The 17,208-nt window shown below is 47.4% G+C and overlaps 7 protein-coding genes across 7 annotated transcripts; 1 reads left to right on the top strand and 6 right to left on the bottom strand.

The window, feature by feature from the left end:
* Positions 1-181: 181 nt before the first annotated feature.
* Positions 182-1,690, top strand: MET3 (sulfate adenylyltransferase; the record flags this gene model as incomplete). Its single annotated transcript, XM_022821792.1, has 1 exon — positions 182-1,690. The coding sequence occupies one exon, from the start codon at positions 182-184 to the stop codon at positions 1,688-1,690; it is 1,509 nt and encodes a 502-aa protein (XP_022678118.1).
* A 244-nt stretch (positions 1,691-1,934) lies between these two features.
* Positions 1,935-4,226, bottom strand: MNN1 (alpha-mannosyltransferase; the record flags this gene model as incomplete). The annotated part of the gene is made up of 1 exon (XM_022821793.1): positions 1,935-4,226. The coding sequence occupies one exon, from the start codon at positions 4,224-4,226 to the stop codon at positions 1,935-1,937; it is 2,292 nt and encodes a 763-aa protein (XP_022678119.1).
* A 1,107-nt stretch (positions 4,227-5,333) lies between these two features.
* On the bottom strand, positions 5,334-7,565 carry MNN1 (alpha-mannosyltransferase; the record flags this gene model as incomplete). The annotated part of the gene is made up of 1 exon (XM_022821794.1): positions 5,334-7,565. The coding sequence occupies one exon, from the start codon at positions 7,563-7,565 to the stop codon at positions 5,334-5,336; it is 2,232 nt and encodes a 743-aa protein (XP_022678120.1).
* Positions 7,566-9,412: 1,847 nt separating this feature from the next.
* Positions 9,413-11,662, bottom strand: MNN1 (alpha-mannosyltransferase; the record flags this gene model as incomplete). The annotated part of the gene is made up of 1 exon (XM_022821796.1): positions 9,413-11,662. The coding sequence occupies one exon, from the start codon at positions 11,660-11,662 to the stop codon at positions 9,413-9,415; it is 2,250 nt and encodes a 749-aa protein (XP_022678121.1).
* A 1,117-nt stretch (positions 11,663-12,779) lies between these two features.
* PDX1 (Pdx1p) lies at positions 12,780-14,033 on the bottom strand (the record flags this gene model as incomplete). Its single annotated transcript, XM_022821797.1, has 1 exon — positions 12,780-14,033. The coding sequence occupies one exon, from the start codon at positions 14,031-14,033 to the stop codon at positions 12,780-12,782; it is 1,254 nt and encodes a 417-aa protein (XP_022678122.1).
* A 350-nt stretch (positions 14,034-14,383) lies between these two features.
* On the bottom strand, positions 14,384-16,192 carry XKS1 (xylulokinase; the record flags this gene model as incomplete). The annotated part of the gene is made up of 1 exon (XM_022821798.1): positions 14,384-16,192. One exon carries the CDS (start codon positions 16,190-16,192, stop codon positions 14,384-14,386), a length of 1,809 nt encoding a protein of 602 aa, XP_022678123.1.
* Positions 16,193-16,465: 273 nt separating this feature from the next.
* Positions 16,466-16,744, bottom strand: SPC1 (signal peptidase complex subunit SPC1; the record flags this gene model as incomplete). The annotated part of the gene is made up of 1 exon (XM_022821799.1): positions 16,466-16,744. The coding sequence occupies one exon, from the start codon at positions 16,742-16,744 to the stop codon at positions 16,466-16,468; it is 279 nt and encodes a 92-aa protein (XP_022678124.1).
* Positions 16,745-17,208: the final 464 nt, after the last annotated feature.

The following is a 17,208-nucleotide window of genomic DNA, read 5'->3' on the forward strand; positions in this document are numbered from 1 at the left end:
GGGCCAATGCAATGGCCCATGGGCGTTGCCCATGGCCATTGCCATACCATGGCTCAGGTATGTATATATATACACACCTTCAAGCCTCGGGCCAACATGCTTTCCCTTTTGACACTATGATACTTCCTCCCTCTTGACTACGCATTGGCTTCGCCAACGCTTCGTCAACCATACGTTAATCATGCCCGCTCCACACGGTGGTACACTACAAGACCTGGTCGCCAGAGACGCACCTAAAAAGAATGAATTGCTCCAGGAAGCTACAGACGGAAGCCTCGTCTCCTGGGCCCTCACTGAAAGACAGCTTTGCGATCTAGAATTGATCTTGAACGGTGGGTTCTCGCCCTTGGATGGGTTCTTGACCGAACGCGACTACAATTCCGTCGTGGAAAAATCCCGTCTAGCTGACTCGGGACTCGTATGGACCATGCCCATCACCCTTGACGTCTCCAGCGAATTCGCTAGCCAATTGACCGAAGGTCAACGCATTGTTCTTGTCCAAGACAACGAATTCCCACTAGCGATTCTAACTGTCGCAGACGTTTACCAGCCAAACAAGCAGGTAGAAGCCAAGAAAGTGTTCCGTGGTGACCCAGAACACCCAGCTGTCAAGTATTTATTCGAGCAAGCAGGCGATTTCTACGTCGGTGGCTCGCTAGAAGCTATCCAATTACCAGTCCATTACGATTATCCAGGCTGGAGAAAAACTCCGGCACAGCTCAGATCAGAGTTCGAGTCCAAGCAATGGGACCGTGTCGTCGCCTTCCAAACCAGAAACCCAATGCACAGGGCCCACAGAGAATTGACTGTGCGTGCTGCTCGTTCCAACAATTGTAAAGTGCTCATCCACCCGGTTGTCGGGCTCACAAAACCGGGCGACATTGACCACCATACAAGAGTTAGAGTGTACCAGGAGATCATCAAACGGTATCCCAATGGTATGGCCCAGCTCTCGTTGCTGCCGCTCGCTATGAGAATGGGTGGTGACAGAGAAGCCGTCTGGCACGCAATCATCAGAAAGAATTACGGTGCCTCGCACTTCATCGTCGGCAGAGACCATGCGGGTCCTGGTAAAAACTCAAAGGGCGTTGACTTCTACGGACCTTACGATGCTCAAGAACTCGTCGAAAACTACAAGAACGAGCTTGAAATCGAAGTGGTCCCATTCAGAATGGTTACTTACCTACCTGACGAAGACCGTTATGCCCCAATCGATGAAATTGACACCGACAAGACAAGAACTTTGAATATCAGTGGTACAGAGTTGCGTAAACGGTTGAGAGACGGTGGTGAAATCCCAGCATGGTTCTCGTACCCTGAAGTGGTTCGTATTCTAAGAGAATCTAACCCTCCAAGACCAAGCCAAGGTTTCGCTCTTGTTCTTTCTCCAGCCCTACCATCCCAATTGAAAACGGCTCTCTTGTCCACTTTCTTGCAATACGGCGGTGGAAGACATTACAAGGTCTTGGAACGTTCTGACGTGCCAGAAGTGCTAGATCTCGTTCCAGATTTCATCAGAAGTGGTACCGGTCTCATCTTGCAAGGTGACCTAGCTCCTGCTACTAACGTGTTCAAGGTGGGTAGCGAACAAGATTCTGATATCGAGTTGGAGAGTGACGAACAAAACGTCTTGCACATCGTACAAAAAGTCGTTCTATTCCTCGAAGACCAAGGCTTCTTCCAATTCTAAGTAAAAGGCCAATATATATCTATTCATCTATCCTATAAATAAAAATATATTGATGATGACGATGACGATGCGTTTAAGTTTTAAGTGTAAGTTTTACGTTTAAGTTTATTTAATGTTACATGGCACACTTACTAGCTACTAAAAAGACAGGACAAAACAAAAGTTTTATTGTATCTTGTTTGTATCAACAATGAAAGTGAAAAAGAGACGGGAAAGAAAAAAAATTGTAAGGAATTTACCTTCTCTATTCTTTCTTGTCTATGGGCAGCAGCGATGCCTTATTCCATATGGTGTTCAAATGTCTTATGTGTTCGATCTCTTTTTGATCAAAGTGGATAAGTTCGCCCTTGACGATCTTTTTACTATAGGTGTATGGCTTAATCTTTTCGAAATATTCACCACACCACACGTAACCACTGCATCTCCGGTCTTTGTGAGCCCATCTGCCAACATTTATATCGGGAATTATAGCTGCTTCTATAGGCATGACATCTTTGTAAGCCTGTCTGGCTTTGTCCTTGTTGTCATGGAACTCTTTCCGGATGTTTTCGAACTGTTCCCAATCGCTGTCGAACGTGCCCTCGAATTTACACAGCTGTGAGCCACCGTTTAGCCATAGCAGATGCTTGTCATAGGAGGTATGGCCGACCTGTGTCGAGCATATCTCTTGTGCTTCTTTCAGTTCGTCGCCTCTTTCTCTTTCCTTCATGCTAGGAATGCCCACTGCACTTGCTGCAACGTCGTATATTGAGTACCGATGACCTGACACTAGCAACCCGAGCCAGAAGAATTCTTTGTCGCCCCAGGCGCACCCTCCAATCTTTGGACTAATGTTCAGCACAGTGGAAATAATCATGCTCATGATGTGTTGTCTTTTGTTAATGGCCAAGAGTCCACTTTCCAGGTGGTGTTGTTGGCCGAGTTCGAAGAACCGCTTGTATACCCTCTCTTCCGGAGTGAGTTCCTTCATACATGCTTGCTCGACGAATTCTGCATTTATTTGTGGTACAGTGTCGAAGTAGTACCGCTCCAGTATCTTCGGTTGAAGCGTCTCGAACAACACGGGACATTTTTGCTCAGCTCCGAATTTTAAGCTTCTGTCTTTGAACATGAGCGTTCCCGTGGCACTGTACTCGTCGAACTTGAAGTACTCTTCGAGTCCAATGTACGAGATAGCGTCGGAATCGATGAATATAAATTCTTCGAACGTATTGAATATCACCGAGAGCCATTTGTTCTTGTACCTGTCGAACCGGCCCTTTTCCGACTCCGAAAGTGTGGGCTTCACGTTCAGGAACCAAACAGACTGTTTGGGTCCGTTGGAGAAATCTGTTGATTGCGCTGCTTCGGACAAAAGCGCGACCGAATTATCGCTGAGTTGATCGTTGTGGATAATTTGGATAGGCATCCGGTTGTGTTGTTCCCGCAATACGGCAATAAGACGCATTGTTTGATCCACTTGACCATTCCCAGCCGACATGACAATACCCTTATGGCTACATCGTGCGGACAAGTCGTTCCAATTGTCCCAGAGCGATTTGGTCTCGTCGTAATTGAATGACTCTACAGTGGACAATTCCCCTGTGTCTCTGTTGAAAACAGGGAACTTGCCCTGGGGCAAGGGCTGGTGAGATCCAGGCCCGGTGAAGATGGGCATCACTTGTGTGAAGTTATGTTGCTCGAAATATGGAATGAAGGGGAACATCCTGTGCTCAAAATCCCATTGATTGAATTTGGAGAACTTCCCGGAATCCAACTCGCTCAAAAAGGAAGCCTTCCTCGTGGGACGCAAGCTGTCCTTGTTTCCAATAACGGTTTTATCGAGCTTAGATGCAGTAGAAGTGGACCCCTCAGATCCACCTTGTTCAAATAATTCGTTCATCTTGAGCGAATCATGCTTATTATTGTTATTCCCTACAAAACACCTGTCATATATCCGGAATCGCTCCATCCCCAACGCAATATTGTGCTTCCTCTTGTAGTACCTCAATGCCTTCTCGTCTATCAACTTAACCCCGTCGTCGTCCTTCAACTCCGACATCCTACTGTCAGATTTAATGTCTTTGATGTCAAACGTGAACATCCCGATCTCGTTCGTCCATTCCTCATCCAAATTGTACAGATTCTGGAAATAAAACTCGCACTTGGTGCTCAAGTCGTACTCGCTGAACGACTTGTACTTCCGGCCTCGGAACAACAAGTCCCACGACGCATCGTACCGTTTCTTAGTGTTCAACTCGATATCCGGAATCAACTCTAACGGAGAAACAGGAATCTCCTCGATTGCCTTGATTTTAGCATCCGATATAAGGTCCCACGAGTACGATTCCAGCATCTTGTCGGCCATTCTGGCGGCCCTGTGCCACTTCTCGACGTCCATTCCTGTCCTGTCCACCAGCAGGTATACCAGCGTTCCTATGCACGTGATCACAAACCCGTACATCACGTATCTATATCGCACCCACCCCAAATGTGTGCGAGTTCGAGTTCGAGTTCGAGTTCGAGACCCCGACGATATCAACCGTCTGATCGTCATATTTCCACAATACCGCTGGTCCTGGTCCTGGTCTTGCCTGTCTCACTCTCTCTGTCTGTCTGTCTGTCTGCCTGTCTCTCAGCCTCTAGCTCTCACACACCTTCTCGCTTTTATACTGCCCCACCCCCAGCATTTAGACTCAAACACTACTTCATATGCCGTGTCTGCCCAACGTGGAAACAAACTACCTCGTGTCTCGACTATCCAATTTCAATGGCCATGCCCCCCTCCTCCGGTCTCACTACCTTACACACACACTTCACCATCCTCTGCTATGCGATGGCCATGCCCAGATGCCTGCACTCTTCTATTACATTACGTATTTAAAAATAGAAAGCGGTTCCGACGACGTGCATATGCACCTGCATGAAAATCATGCATCCACAAAAACGAAAAAAAAAAAAAAAATTAAAAATTAAAAAAAGACACAAAAACACAGAGACACAAAAACACAAAAACGAAAACAATACGCAAAATCTTAAAACCAGAGAGGGAAATAGATCCGTTTCAGATTTCTCCGATGAAACGATATGGTTGGTAGAGCTCTTATCTCGAATGCCAAGACCAAAACAGGAAAAAAAGGACCCACGGCATTTTTACGGCTTTTCACGGCATCTTGCGTTTCAGGGCTCTTTTAGGGGCGTTTCAAGGCAATACAAGGCAATACAAGGCAATGGAAAGTTTTTCCTTAATGGGAGAGGGCCAGACCAGACCGGATCTGGGGCATGTGTATGTGTATGTGTATGTGAATGTGACAGTGGCAGTGCTTCTGTTATGACGCCACGGCAGCTGTTATCCTGTTGTTTCGTGGATCATTCTGGAGGGAATCTGGGGGGTAGGGGGTCATATCCTGTATTGTCTATCGGCTAGAACGCTGTTGTGTGGGTATCTTGCGGCGTTTGGTCTATGGCCGAGTGTCTGGTACAAACATCTTCTATTTTTAATTCCAACGTTTTGATTGCCCCCATTGTGTTTGTGTGTTTGGGTTTTAAGTTTAGGTTTTTTTTTGTGTTGACGTCATGCTAGTTTCGGGATTTGCATTAGCATGATTGACGGTTACCCGGGGGAGTGGTATAAGGGCCACCATCAATCACATCACACCTTGTCTCACTCCTCCTTTCTCACCTCAATGATAGCGTTGTTCCATATGGTGTTCAGGCGTCTTATGTGTTCGATCTCGTCTTGCTCGAAGTGGATGAGTTCGCCCTTGACTATTTTTTTATTATAGGTGTAGGGCTTTATCTTTTCATAGTACTCACCACACCACACGTAAGCATTGCACCTCCGGTCTTTGTGAGCCCATCGGCCAATATTTACGTCAGGAATTATAGCTGCTTCTATGGGCATGACACTGTCGTAGGCCTGTCTGGCTTTTTCCTTGTTGTCGTGGAACTCTTTCCGGATGTTTTCGAACTCTTCCCAGTCGCTGTCGAACTTGTCTCGGAATTTACATAGCTGCGAACCACCGTTCAGCCATAGCAGGTGCTTGTCATAGGAAGTATGGCCGACCTGTGTCGAGCATATCTCCTGTGCTTCTTTCAGTTCGTCCTCTTTTTCTCTGTCCTTTAGGTCTGGGATACCCACGGCGCTGGCGTCGACGTCATAAATTGAGTAGTGATGGCCTGACACTAGCAACCCGAGCCAGAAGAATTCTTTGTCACCCCAGCCACACCCGCCAATCTTTGGGCTGATGTTCAGTACAGTCGAGATGATCATACTCATGATGTGTTCGTTTTTGTTAATAGCCAAGAGCCCGCTTTCTAGGTTATGCTGGTAGCCGTTCTCGAAGAACCGTTTGTACACCTTCTCTTCCGGAGTGAGTTCCTTCATGCAAGCTTGTTCGACGAAATCCGGGTCGACTTGCGGCACTGTGTCGAAGTAGTACCGCTCCAGTATCTTTGGCATCAACGTTTCGAACAGTACGGGACACTTTTGCCCGCTTTCCATCCTCAGGCTTCTGTCCTTGAACATGAGTGTTCCTGTGGCAGTGTACTCGTCAAACTGGAAGTACTCTTCTAGCCCAATGTACGAGATGGCGTCGGAATCGACGAATATAAACTCTTCGAACGTGTTGAATATCACCGAGAGCCATTTGTTCTTGAACCTGTCGAACCGGTCCTTCGCCGACTGCGATAGTGTGGGCCTCACGTTCAGGAACCAAACAGACTGTTTGGGTCCGTTGAATAGATCACTGGACCGTGCCACGTCGGACAAAAGCGCAATCGAGTCATTACTGAGCTGATCGTTGTGGATAATTTGGATCGGCAGCCGGTTGTGCTGTTCCCGCAATACCGCAAGAAGACGCACCGTTTGGTCCACTTGGCCATTCCCAACCGACATGACAATACCCTTGTGGCTACACCGTGAGGACATGTCGTTCCAATTGTCCCAGAGCGACTTGGTCTCGTCATAATGGAATGTCTCCACGCTGTCTAACTCGCCTGTGTCCCTGTTGAAAACAGGGTACTTTCCCTGGGGCAAAGGTTCAAGCGATTCGGGGCCCGTGAAGATGGGCATCACTTGTGTGAAGTTATGTTGCTCGAAATATGAGATAAAGGGGAACATTCTGTGTTCGAAGTCCCACTGGTTGAACTTGGAGAACTTCCCCGTATCCAATTCACTCAAAAAGGAAGCCTTTCTGGTGGGACGCAAGTTGTCCTTGTTTCCAATAACTTTCTGGTCCAATTTAGACGTGGATCCCTCGGACCCGTGTTGCTGAAATAATTCGTTCATCTTGAGCGAATCCCGGTTGTTACTGTTCCCTACAAAACACCTGTCATATATCCGCAACCGCTCCATCCCCAACGCAATGTTGTGCTTCCTCTTATAGTACCTCAATGCCTTCTCGTCTATCAACTTCACCCCGTCATCGTCCTTCAGCTCCGACATCTTGTTATCAGATTTAATATCTTTGATATCAAAAGTGAACATCCCGATCTCATTCGTCCATTCCTCGTTCAAATTGTACAGGTTCTGGAAATAGAACTCGCACTTGGTGCTCAAGTCATAATGCTTGAACGACTTGTGCTTGTGGCTGCGGAATAGCAAGTCCCACGACGCTTCGTAACGCCTTCTCGTTTCCACCTCGATATCCGGAATTAACTCTAACGGAGACACAGGAATCTCCTCGATCGGCTTGATCTTCACATTGGACACGTAGTCGTCTGCAAACTCCCGTGCCCGCGCCTGGCTCGCTATCCTGGCCGCCCGATGCCACTCTTCCGCATCAGCGTCCCTCGCCTGCGCCAGAAGGTACCCAACAGCAATAAAACACGTGACCATCAATCCGTACACCACATACCGGGCCCGAACCACTCCAAGCATCCTTCTCATGGACATCACTCACAAACCCGGGGAGAATACTCACTAATCGCCTACCTAGATGCTCTCTAAAGCACACAAATACGCTGACTTGCAGCCTAAACACAGAAAACTGCCACTCAATCCTCTGACAACATGGAATATAATATTTCTCATATCCTACAATGATATATTATTATATTTATATATGGCAAGCTCTGTTTTCCTGTATGTTTTTTGATTCTTTCTCCCCTCTCTAATGGAACAAGTACAAATATCAATGACCGAGAATCGTGTATGGATGGATAGTTATCGCCAGATTTGGCTGCAGGGCTTTCAAACAAAAACTTATTGCTTCGCTTGTCCCTAGCCATGGGTCTGGCCATGGCCAATTCTACCCACCGGGTTGTGGCATTCTAGAGCCCCAATTGCGATCTACAGGCACTTTTGCGTTACACATTCCCTGGTCTTTTCTAGTTCTGGTGCTGTGCATATTATTAGCATGATAATCTTTTTCTGGCAATCTGGCGGCCTTGCTGCACTTCTGCATGTTCTTCTGCAGATATGTAATTCTGCAAAATATTCTGCAGGATGTTCTGACACATGTTCTGTCACATGTTCTGCTGCTTCTTCGGCAGATCGTTCTGTTGCATGTTCTGCGCAATCTTCTACTGTATCTGTGACACTTGCGGATATGTAATGTTCAAGAAAGAACAACGGGCAGAGCTGTCCGTAGCTGCTGGTATGTGTGCCTGTGGCTTTCCTTTTCTTTTCCCCCGTTCAAAAGATTTACATGCATTATTATCGGAATATGTGGCGCTTTGTTGAAGAATATATTATTAACTGGAGATAAGCGTTGTTATTGGTAGCGGACACACATCAATCGTGGAAAAAAAACAAGCCAAGCAAAGCCAAAAAAAGGCAGAAAACGGCAAAACAAAACAAGAGGGAAACAAGAGGAAAACAAGAGGAAAACAAGAGGAAAACAAGAGGGAAAAAGGTTTTGCTGTGGTGTACGGAGTAGGAGTGAGATTTTGCGTGGGGGAAAAATGGGGAAAGGAGGGGAATTTTTTATCCGGGTAATACTAAAGGATTTACATGGCGTGTTACCCGGATGTGGTGATGGTGGTGTTTTTATTATAAAAAGGCGGGGGGGACGAATTATTGAAAGATCTGCACATCTTGTGCTGGCGGCTTGGATGCGAATTGGATGCCCTTTGGCTACATGACAAGCGAAGGAAAGTATAGGTTTGATAGTGTCTCTAGGAAAGTATTGTTACTGGTGGGTCCATTTTTGTGTGGACTATAGCTATGTAAAGGAGTGTGTACTTACTGACTGATATGTTCATTTTTTGTTTGGTAAAAATACAAATAATTTTTTTAAAAATAAGGTATCCCATTCTAGCCTTACTCTCTGACCGTTTGTTATCCTAGGCTATGATACATCTGTCAATGCATTGGGTATGCCATCTATTCCGTATTGAAAAATAGAAGCAGCTGCATGGAAATTATACATCCACAAAATCCATAGGGTAAGGTGAGTTTTTATATTTCTCGTATGGAACATTATGGTTACTAGAGATCTTATGTTCAATGCCAAGACCAAAATAAACTTTGTTTAAACCTTGCTTAAACTTTGGTTAAACTTTGCTTAGACTAAGGGCCTTCAAGGCACTTACCTGCTTTTGTAGTAGCAGGTCAGCCCAGATGTGAGTAGGAAGGTGTAAGTGGGATCGTGGCCCGTCCGGTATAACGTCATGCTACTTTCGGGATTTGAATCGGCAGCAGATTGGCCCCGGTCGTTACCCGGATGAAGTGGTGAATCTCTATCTCTCATGGTATTATAATGCATCAGGTATATCAGTCAGCCATTGTTTTACTCTTCCTCATTCTTTTCTCACCGGGAACACAGCGTTGCTCCATATGGTATTCAAGCGTCTTATCTGTTCGATCTCGTCTTGCTCGAAGTGGATGAGTTCGCCCTTGACTATCTTCTTATTATAGGTGTAGGGCTTTATCTTTTCGAAATATTCACCACACCACAGGTACCCTTTGCATCTCATGTCCTTGTGGCCCCACATTCCAGTGGTAGAGTCCGGAATAACTGCTGCTTCAATCGATATGACGTCTGTGTAAGCCTTTCTGGCTTCTTCCTTGTTGTCATGGAACTCTTTGCGGATGCTTTCAATGCTTTCCCAGTCGATCTCAAACTTCTCGGGGAACTTGCACAGCTGCGAACCACCATTCAGCCATAGCAGATGCTTGTCATACGATGTATGGCCCACCTGCAATGAACATATTTGTTGTGCCTTCTTGAGGTCGTTCTCGTTCTCGTTCTCGTTGGGCTTCACCTCGGGAATGCCTACAGCGCATGCCTCCACATCATAAATTGAGTAGCGATGGCCAGACAAGAGCAACCCGAGCCAGAAGAATTCTTTGTCACCCCAAGCGCAACCGCCAATCTTTGGGCTGATGTTCAGCACGGTGGAGATAATCATACTCATGATGTGTTCTTTTTTGTTAATGGCCAAGAGTCCACTTTCCAGGTTATGTTGGTGACCCAGCTCGAAGAAACGTTTATAGGCCTTTTCCTCTGAAGTGAGCTCCTTCATGCAAGCTTGTTCTACGAAATCGGGATTGATCTGCGGTACTGTGTCGAAATAGTACTGCTCCAGTATCTTTGGTTGTAACGTCTCGAACAACACGGGACACCTTTGCGCGCTGTCGATTCTGAGGCTTCTGTCCTTGAACATGAGCGTTCCTGTGGCACTGTACTCATCAAAATTGAAGTACTCTTCAAGTCCGATGTACGAGATGGCGTCCGTATCGATGAATATAAACTCTTCGAACGTGTTGAATACCACTGAGAGCCATTTGTTCTTGAATCTGTCGAACCGGTCCTTCACCGACTCCGAAAGTGTGGGCTTCACGTTCAGGAACCAAACTGACTGCTTAGGTCCGTTAGAGAAGTCTTTAGATTGTGCCACCTCAGACAAGAGAGCCATGGAGTCGTTGCTGAGCTGACCATTGTGGATTATTTGGATCGGCATCCGGTTCTGCTGTTCCCGCAATACGGCAAGAAGACGCACCGTTTGGTCCACTTGGCCATCTCCAGCTGACACGACAATGCCCCTGTGACCACATTGTGTTGACAATTCGTTCCAATTGTCCCAGAGCGACTTGGTCTCATCGTAGTGGAAAGTTTCCACACCGGTTGCCTCACCTGTGTCTCTGTTGAAAACAGGGAACTTGCCCTGGGGCAAAGGTTCAAGCGATTCGGGGCCCGTGAAGATGGGCATCACTTGCGTGAAGTTATGCTGCTCGAAATATGGAATGAAGGGGAACATCCTGTGCTCGAAGTCCCATTGGTTGAATTTGGAAAACTTCCCAGAATCCAACTCGCTCAAAAAGGAAGCCTTTCTGGTGGGACGCAAGTTGTCCTTGTTTCCGATCACTTTTTTGTCGAGCTTAGAAGCAGTAGACTTGGATCCCTCAGACCCACCTTGCTCAAACAATTCGTTCATCTTGAGCGAACCATGCTTATTATTGCTGTTTTTTCCGACAAAACACATGTCATATATCCGGAACCGCTCCATCCCCAATGCAATATTGTGCGCCCGCTTATACAGCCGTAATGCCTTCTCGTCTATCAACTTCACGCCATCGTTGTCCTTCAACTCCGCCATCTTGCTGTCAGATTCAATATCCTTGATGTCAAACGTGAACATCCCGATCTCATTCGTCCATTCCTCGTTCAAATTGTACAGGTTCTGGAAATAGAACTCACACTTGGTGTTTAGATCGTACTGCTTGAACGACTTGAACTTCCGGCCACGGAACAACAGATCCCACGAAGCTTCGTAACGCCTTTTCGTTTCCACCTCGATATCCGGAATTAACTCTAACGGAGACACAGGAATCTCCTCGATCGGCTTGATCTTCACATCGGTCACATATTCATGCGCAAACTCCCGCGACCGTGCCTGGCTAGCTACCTTGGCAGCCCGATGCCACTCCTCTACGTCAGCTGCACTCGCCTGTGCCAGAAGGTATCCAACACCAATTAAACACATGATTATAAATCCGTACACCGCATATCTAACACGAAGCATGCTAAGCGTCCTCCTAACAGACATCGTCTCAAATACTCAAACTAGCGCCAGTTTTAACTCACAGAATTTAATTACACAAGGGCCTCTACTTGACCTACAGTACCAACAACTAGGGGGAAAAGGAAAAACCTCGTCAAACCAAGCCAAACAATCGAAATCCAAACCCAAATCCATCCAGATATATTTATATGCCTTCTCTATAACGGAATCCCACATTATCTCGGAGCGAGAATTTGTTTGTCTATGGGAGTAAAAGTATAACCTATCGCCATATTCGGCTGTCAACCACCTCGCGAAACACAAGAGCATTAGAAGAAGAAAATCAGTCACGTGCACATCGTTGCGCATGTTTCTAGCCGTATCTACCAACTGGACTCTTGCATCCACATGCAGCAATATGCATCCCTATTCAGCCGACTGACGTTCTTTATAGGGTCCATGATCTTTCCACAGTTCTTGTACGTTACAATTCTTATCAACTTCTCGAACAGTGCCTCATGTAGACTGTGCGGCATTCTTACTTACTCTGGTAGTGCTCTGCAGATGTTTCTGCGGGTTATGCAGCAGAGAACTTGGCGTGGGGCTAAGTCGTGGTGTGTACATAGATGATTGCCGAAACAGGCAATAACAAGGGTTCATACGGCCGTTTTTGTGCCGAGTTGGCAGGTATGTTTACAGGAAAACTGCAGGTGGTCCCTGTTTTTTTTTTTTCCCTTTTCCTTTTCCGGCTACTTTTCCCGCGCCCCCTTTTCCACGCCGTTCAAAAGCATTCACCGCCGTTTCGAGAGTAGTTCGGCGAACGGTGTTTGGTTGGTGGAGGTATATGTCCGGATGTGACGGGCCGGGTAACAGAATGGCATGGGTCATGTGATCTCGAAATCACACACTTCTTTAACATGGCCATCTATTTATTAGTTGTGACCATCTTCTATTGATTATGACCATCTATATTTACCATGTGTGCGTATGTATGCTTCTCATATGTATCTTTAGTAGTTTAAGTAGAAGGATATAGGTATGTTGGCCCCGGTGAGGTAGGTAGTAGATAGATAAAAGTTTAATGGTCCCAGGTCCAACGGTAGTATATACATTTATTATTATTATGATTATTGTGTTTTTGGTATAGAGTGAGGGAGAGGCTCTAGAACAATTCTAGGCTGGAGATGCGCGAGACGAATGACTCGGCTCTTTCCTTTGCGTCGGATAGAGACTCGTCGACGGCGACGGAGACGTTCAAGACGTACTCGTGGCGAGCATCGGCTTGTGCTGGAGAAGCAGCAGCAGCAGTGTTGTTGCTGTTTGCGGAGTTGGTAGTACCTGCTAGTAATTCGAATATGTCTGGGTGGTAGTGGTGGGAAGCAGCTGGAGCGTCATCCACGCTGACCAAGTTGTAGGTGACCTTGAAACGAGGCTTGTGAGGCTCCTGCACTAGCAATTCCTCGAACAATGGGTCGTATAGGTCGGAAGCGCTGTTGGTCAAAGGTTCTTCGTGGGCCAAGAAGGTGGACTCTTTGACGTAGGATCTGACTGCTTCGGCGAGCTGTTCGTACGAGACGGAGACTGGCACGCGGAGGGTGATTTGTTCGCTGAGAACGAGTGGTTGGCGGGCCTCAGCTGCGGCTGCGGCTGCGGCTGCTTGGGTGGCCTCGGATGATGCGGTGGCCGGTTGCTCTGCAGCAGGCTGCTCCTTTCTCAACTCGATGTTCGACAAGTCCAACTTCTCGTGGGACTTGATGTAGCTGGTGACCTTGTCCAAGGATTCCTGGGAGATCTTGCCCAAGTATGCAAGAACGTCACCCTTTAGGATTCTGCCGTTTGGACCTGTAGCCTTGATCTTGGCGAAGGCTTCCTCGGGCGAGATGGAGTTTTCTTGCAATAGCGTTGCAACTGATGGGAAGAATGTTTGTGAGGTGTTGGCAGAGGTACCATTGGAGGAGGCAGCATTCTTAGAGGCGGTGGCCTTAGGTGCGGCCTTAGGTTCCTCCTTCTTAGGGGCTGGAGTTGAGGCTGGTGCTGCTGCTGGTGCTGCTGCCTCTTTCTTTGGAGTTGATGATCCCTCTGGCAACTCGAGCGTAGCCAAATCGTCGTCCACCTCAGCAATATATGCAATCGTCTCCCCAACAGGAACATCCTTGGCCCCGTTCTCCTTCAATATCTTCGCAAACTTACCATCGTCTTGAGCCTCAACATCAATCGTAGCCTTGTCAGTCTCAACCTCCAAAATCACATCGCCCGCAGAAAATGGCTCCCCAACCTTGAACTTCCAGTCAACAATACCACCCTTTTCCATAGTAGGCGACATCGCAGGCATCCCAAACGCCTCAGCCTTCATTAACACTCTGCAATGCTGCAATTGACGCACCAATACCCTGTTTCTAATCACTGAACGAAACATTATTATTATTATCTCTTATTTCGCTATTTTCCCTTTATTAATACACTTTCTTCCAGATTAAGAAACCAGATACTACTCTACACTTCAATTCTTAACTGGATTATCCTACTTGAATCGCCTAAATACCACTAAATACACTCCTATTTACCACTTCCATTCATCATTTCATCTCTTCTTTAATGCCCATTTCCCATTCATTATTCAATTTTCCATGGGCCCATGTTGCTGAAATAAACCGTCGGTAAGTGCTGGCCGGGTAACGGGGAAACTTTCTGGACACGACTAGCACTGGCATATACGGCGAACACACAGGTCAACAGCTTCTGGTTGCCGGGCTTGTCGCGACTCGCTCACTGACCCTGGCTCTGGGCCAGGGCCTTGACGTACGCCTCTGCTTCGCTCAATGCCTGTATCTTGCCGTTGCATTGCTCCCATTTGGCAGCGTCAGATTGACACACAAATTCGCAGTCTCTTTGCCAGTTGAAACTGGCATTCAGCCAAACGTCGAAGGATGGGGTGGTCGTGGGCTCGTGGACCTTCAACCAGGACCACATCGCCTTGTAGCAGCCGCCCAATGCGCACGAATTGGGCGTTTCTAGTCTGTAGTTGCCGTTTCTGGCGCCAATGACGTTGGCCATTGTCCGGACAATGGCATCGTTCTTGGAGGCACCACCAACGAAGAACGCACGGTTGGGTCTCTTTGCGTAGGTCCAGAGTGGGAATGCGTCGTAGTCGAATGTCACTTGGGTGTTTTCTTTCTTGGATAGCACCTGGGTCTCGCTCAGGGCGTCCGTTTCGTCGGACAATAGTGGAGAAATGCGGACCCTGCAGCTTAAGGCTTGCGACTCGACGATATTCTTGGCGTCCTTGCGTTTTGGGGTGAATTGGTCGAGCTCGTGTAGCACAATGGTTTTGTTGGGATGGTCTCCCTTGCGCTCGAACGTCCAGCGCTTGGTCACGGCGTCGACGTTGGGCACTATCTCGCCCAATGGGAAGTACAACCCGATTTCGTTGTCGTTGGATAAACTGTCGTCGAGCAAAGCGTCGTTGAATTGGGTCCAGGGCACCTGTTCTCCGGGGGCCTGCGAGGCCTGTGGTCCCGCCAAGTCGTCGCGAACACGCTCGCGCGCCAAAGACCCGTTGCAGTAGCAAATCATGCCCATGTAGTATCCGGGCACCGTTGGATGGATGAACAAGTGGTAATTGGGCGACGAGTGGTACTGGTCCGTGACCAAGAGAATCGTGGTCGAGGTACCCAACGAGATCAACACGTCGTTCTTCTGCAAGGGAAGCGAGCATATGGTGGCTAGGTTGTCTCCAGTGAAGGGGAAGATCTCGCACTCGCAGTTCACGCCGTACTTGTCCTGGAAGTACTTGGACACTTTACCCAAACTGGTCAAAGGGGACTCTCCAGTGGGAGCTCCCACCGGTGGATCGCTCAACTTTCTCCTGAGACGAGCCGTGTCGTGGTCCACCACTGCCAGTAAAGTCTCGTCGAAATCGTGCTTGCTCAAGTCGTACAAGTTCATGCCGCACGCATCCGCTTCTTCCAATGGGACAATGTCCCCAACAAGCACAGAGGCTAGGAAAGACGACACAAGCGAGATCCTCTTGGTAGCTTCGTAAACCTCGGGCTCGGTCTCGTGGATCTTGGCTATTTGCGAGCCGGAAAACCTGTAATGGGCACCAGAACCAGTGATTCGTGCCAATTCTTCTGGACCTCCAACGCTTTCTGCCAACTCATCGCACTGTTTCTTTGTGCTGTGGTCTTGCCAATTGGGGGCCACCGGTCTGCTGAGCGACCCTTGCAATTGTTCGCGAAGCGTGGATGCCGGGTCCAGGTTTGAGGGCAAGTGTTCGCAATTCCAGTACACGGTTCCGTGTTGCTGGCACGAGCCAGACATCGACTGGACTCGTTTCAAATCGATTCGTTCCGCTAGCTGTGAGAAACACAAGTCCACAGCCTCTAGCCACATGGCCACTGGAGCATCAATAACACCGCCATTCTTGATGTACACACCCTTCTTGGTGTTGTAAGCCGGGAAGTCCCTGTCGAACTCGATGGAAACACTGGTGACGATGTTCAATTGGTCATCGATAGCGAGACATTTCAATTGCTGCGTAGAAAGATCGAAACCTAAATAGTATGGGGTAGACATTGCTGAAATATTATGAGAGCGGGAGGTTGAGTGACGTTGATTGTCAAAAACCTCTAGTTTGGGTTGGGGTTGTGCTCTTGTTCCCCTTTTTCAAAGGGTAGGTAGGTATCTCGTGTTTTATATATATAAAGTTGGGGAAGTAAAAGGATTTGCTTTATATATATATACATTTATAAACCTGGGGAACGGAACGGATATCTATCGCACCTGTGTCTGGATTAATATGCATACAGGTATGGTACATAGTCTATAGCTCTCGTGATATATATAGATCTATTCGTCTGCTAGAACCACTTTGGGCCCGGAACTCACCCATTTGGGTCTGTTCTTGTTGTATGCAGGGTACGCTGGCAGCACAGCTGCCATAACACCAATCACGCCTGCTACAAAAACCGCAGCACATATTTTTAGCGAGTTACTCGCATACCCAGCCACACAGCTGATAATTGTAGCAGCATAGAGTCCCAGTTTCGAGATTCTCTCGGTATATGCTTGGCTTTCGAAATCAATGGGAAACACCAAGTGACGGCCCAAATCCTGTAGTACGTCCATGTTGTTTTTTTGGATGTAGCTTTGTATATTACACTGCTGACCAATTCTGCCGCTTTCCTGGTGCGTTTAGGCCGCTTTTGTGCTCTTTTTGTCTCGTGTTTGTGGTGTTTGGTTCTAGTTAAAAGCTTATACGATTTAAATGGGCTTTTTCCATACGCAAAAACCGTGTGATTAGTACATATAAGGCAATACAGAAGGGGAAAGTCGGGGAGTTGAGTTTCCTGGGCAAGATAGTGCTACTGTCTCAGCTTGCCTGAAGGCCTGGGAGTCGCCTGGGAGGCATCTGGGAGGCACTTGGGAGTTTCTACGTATACTGCCTGTATTAGGCCTAGTTTATAGATTCCGAAAGGAAAGAAAAGGAAGAAAATTCGCTCGAATGAAAAACGCCCAATTTGCCCTTTAAATGCCCAGTTGTTGCTTAGGCCAGTTTCCCAGCAACTGAACTACCACCACGTCAAGTCCCC

The sequence above is a fragment of the Kluyveromyces marxianus genome, chromosome 8, assembly GCF_001417885.1.
Source record: "Kluyveromyces marxianus DMKU3-1042 DNA, complete genome, chromosome 8".
Taxonomy (NCBI): Eukaryota; Fungi; Ascomycota; class Saccharomycetes; order Saccharomycetales; family Saccharomycetaceae; genus Kluyveromyces; species Kluyveromyces marxianus.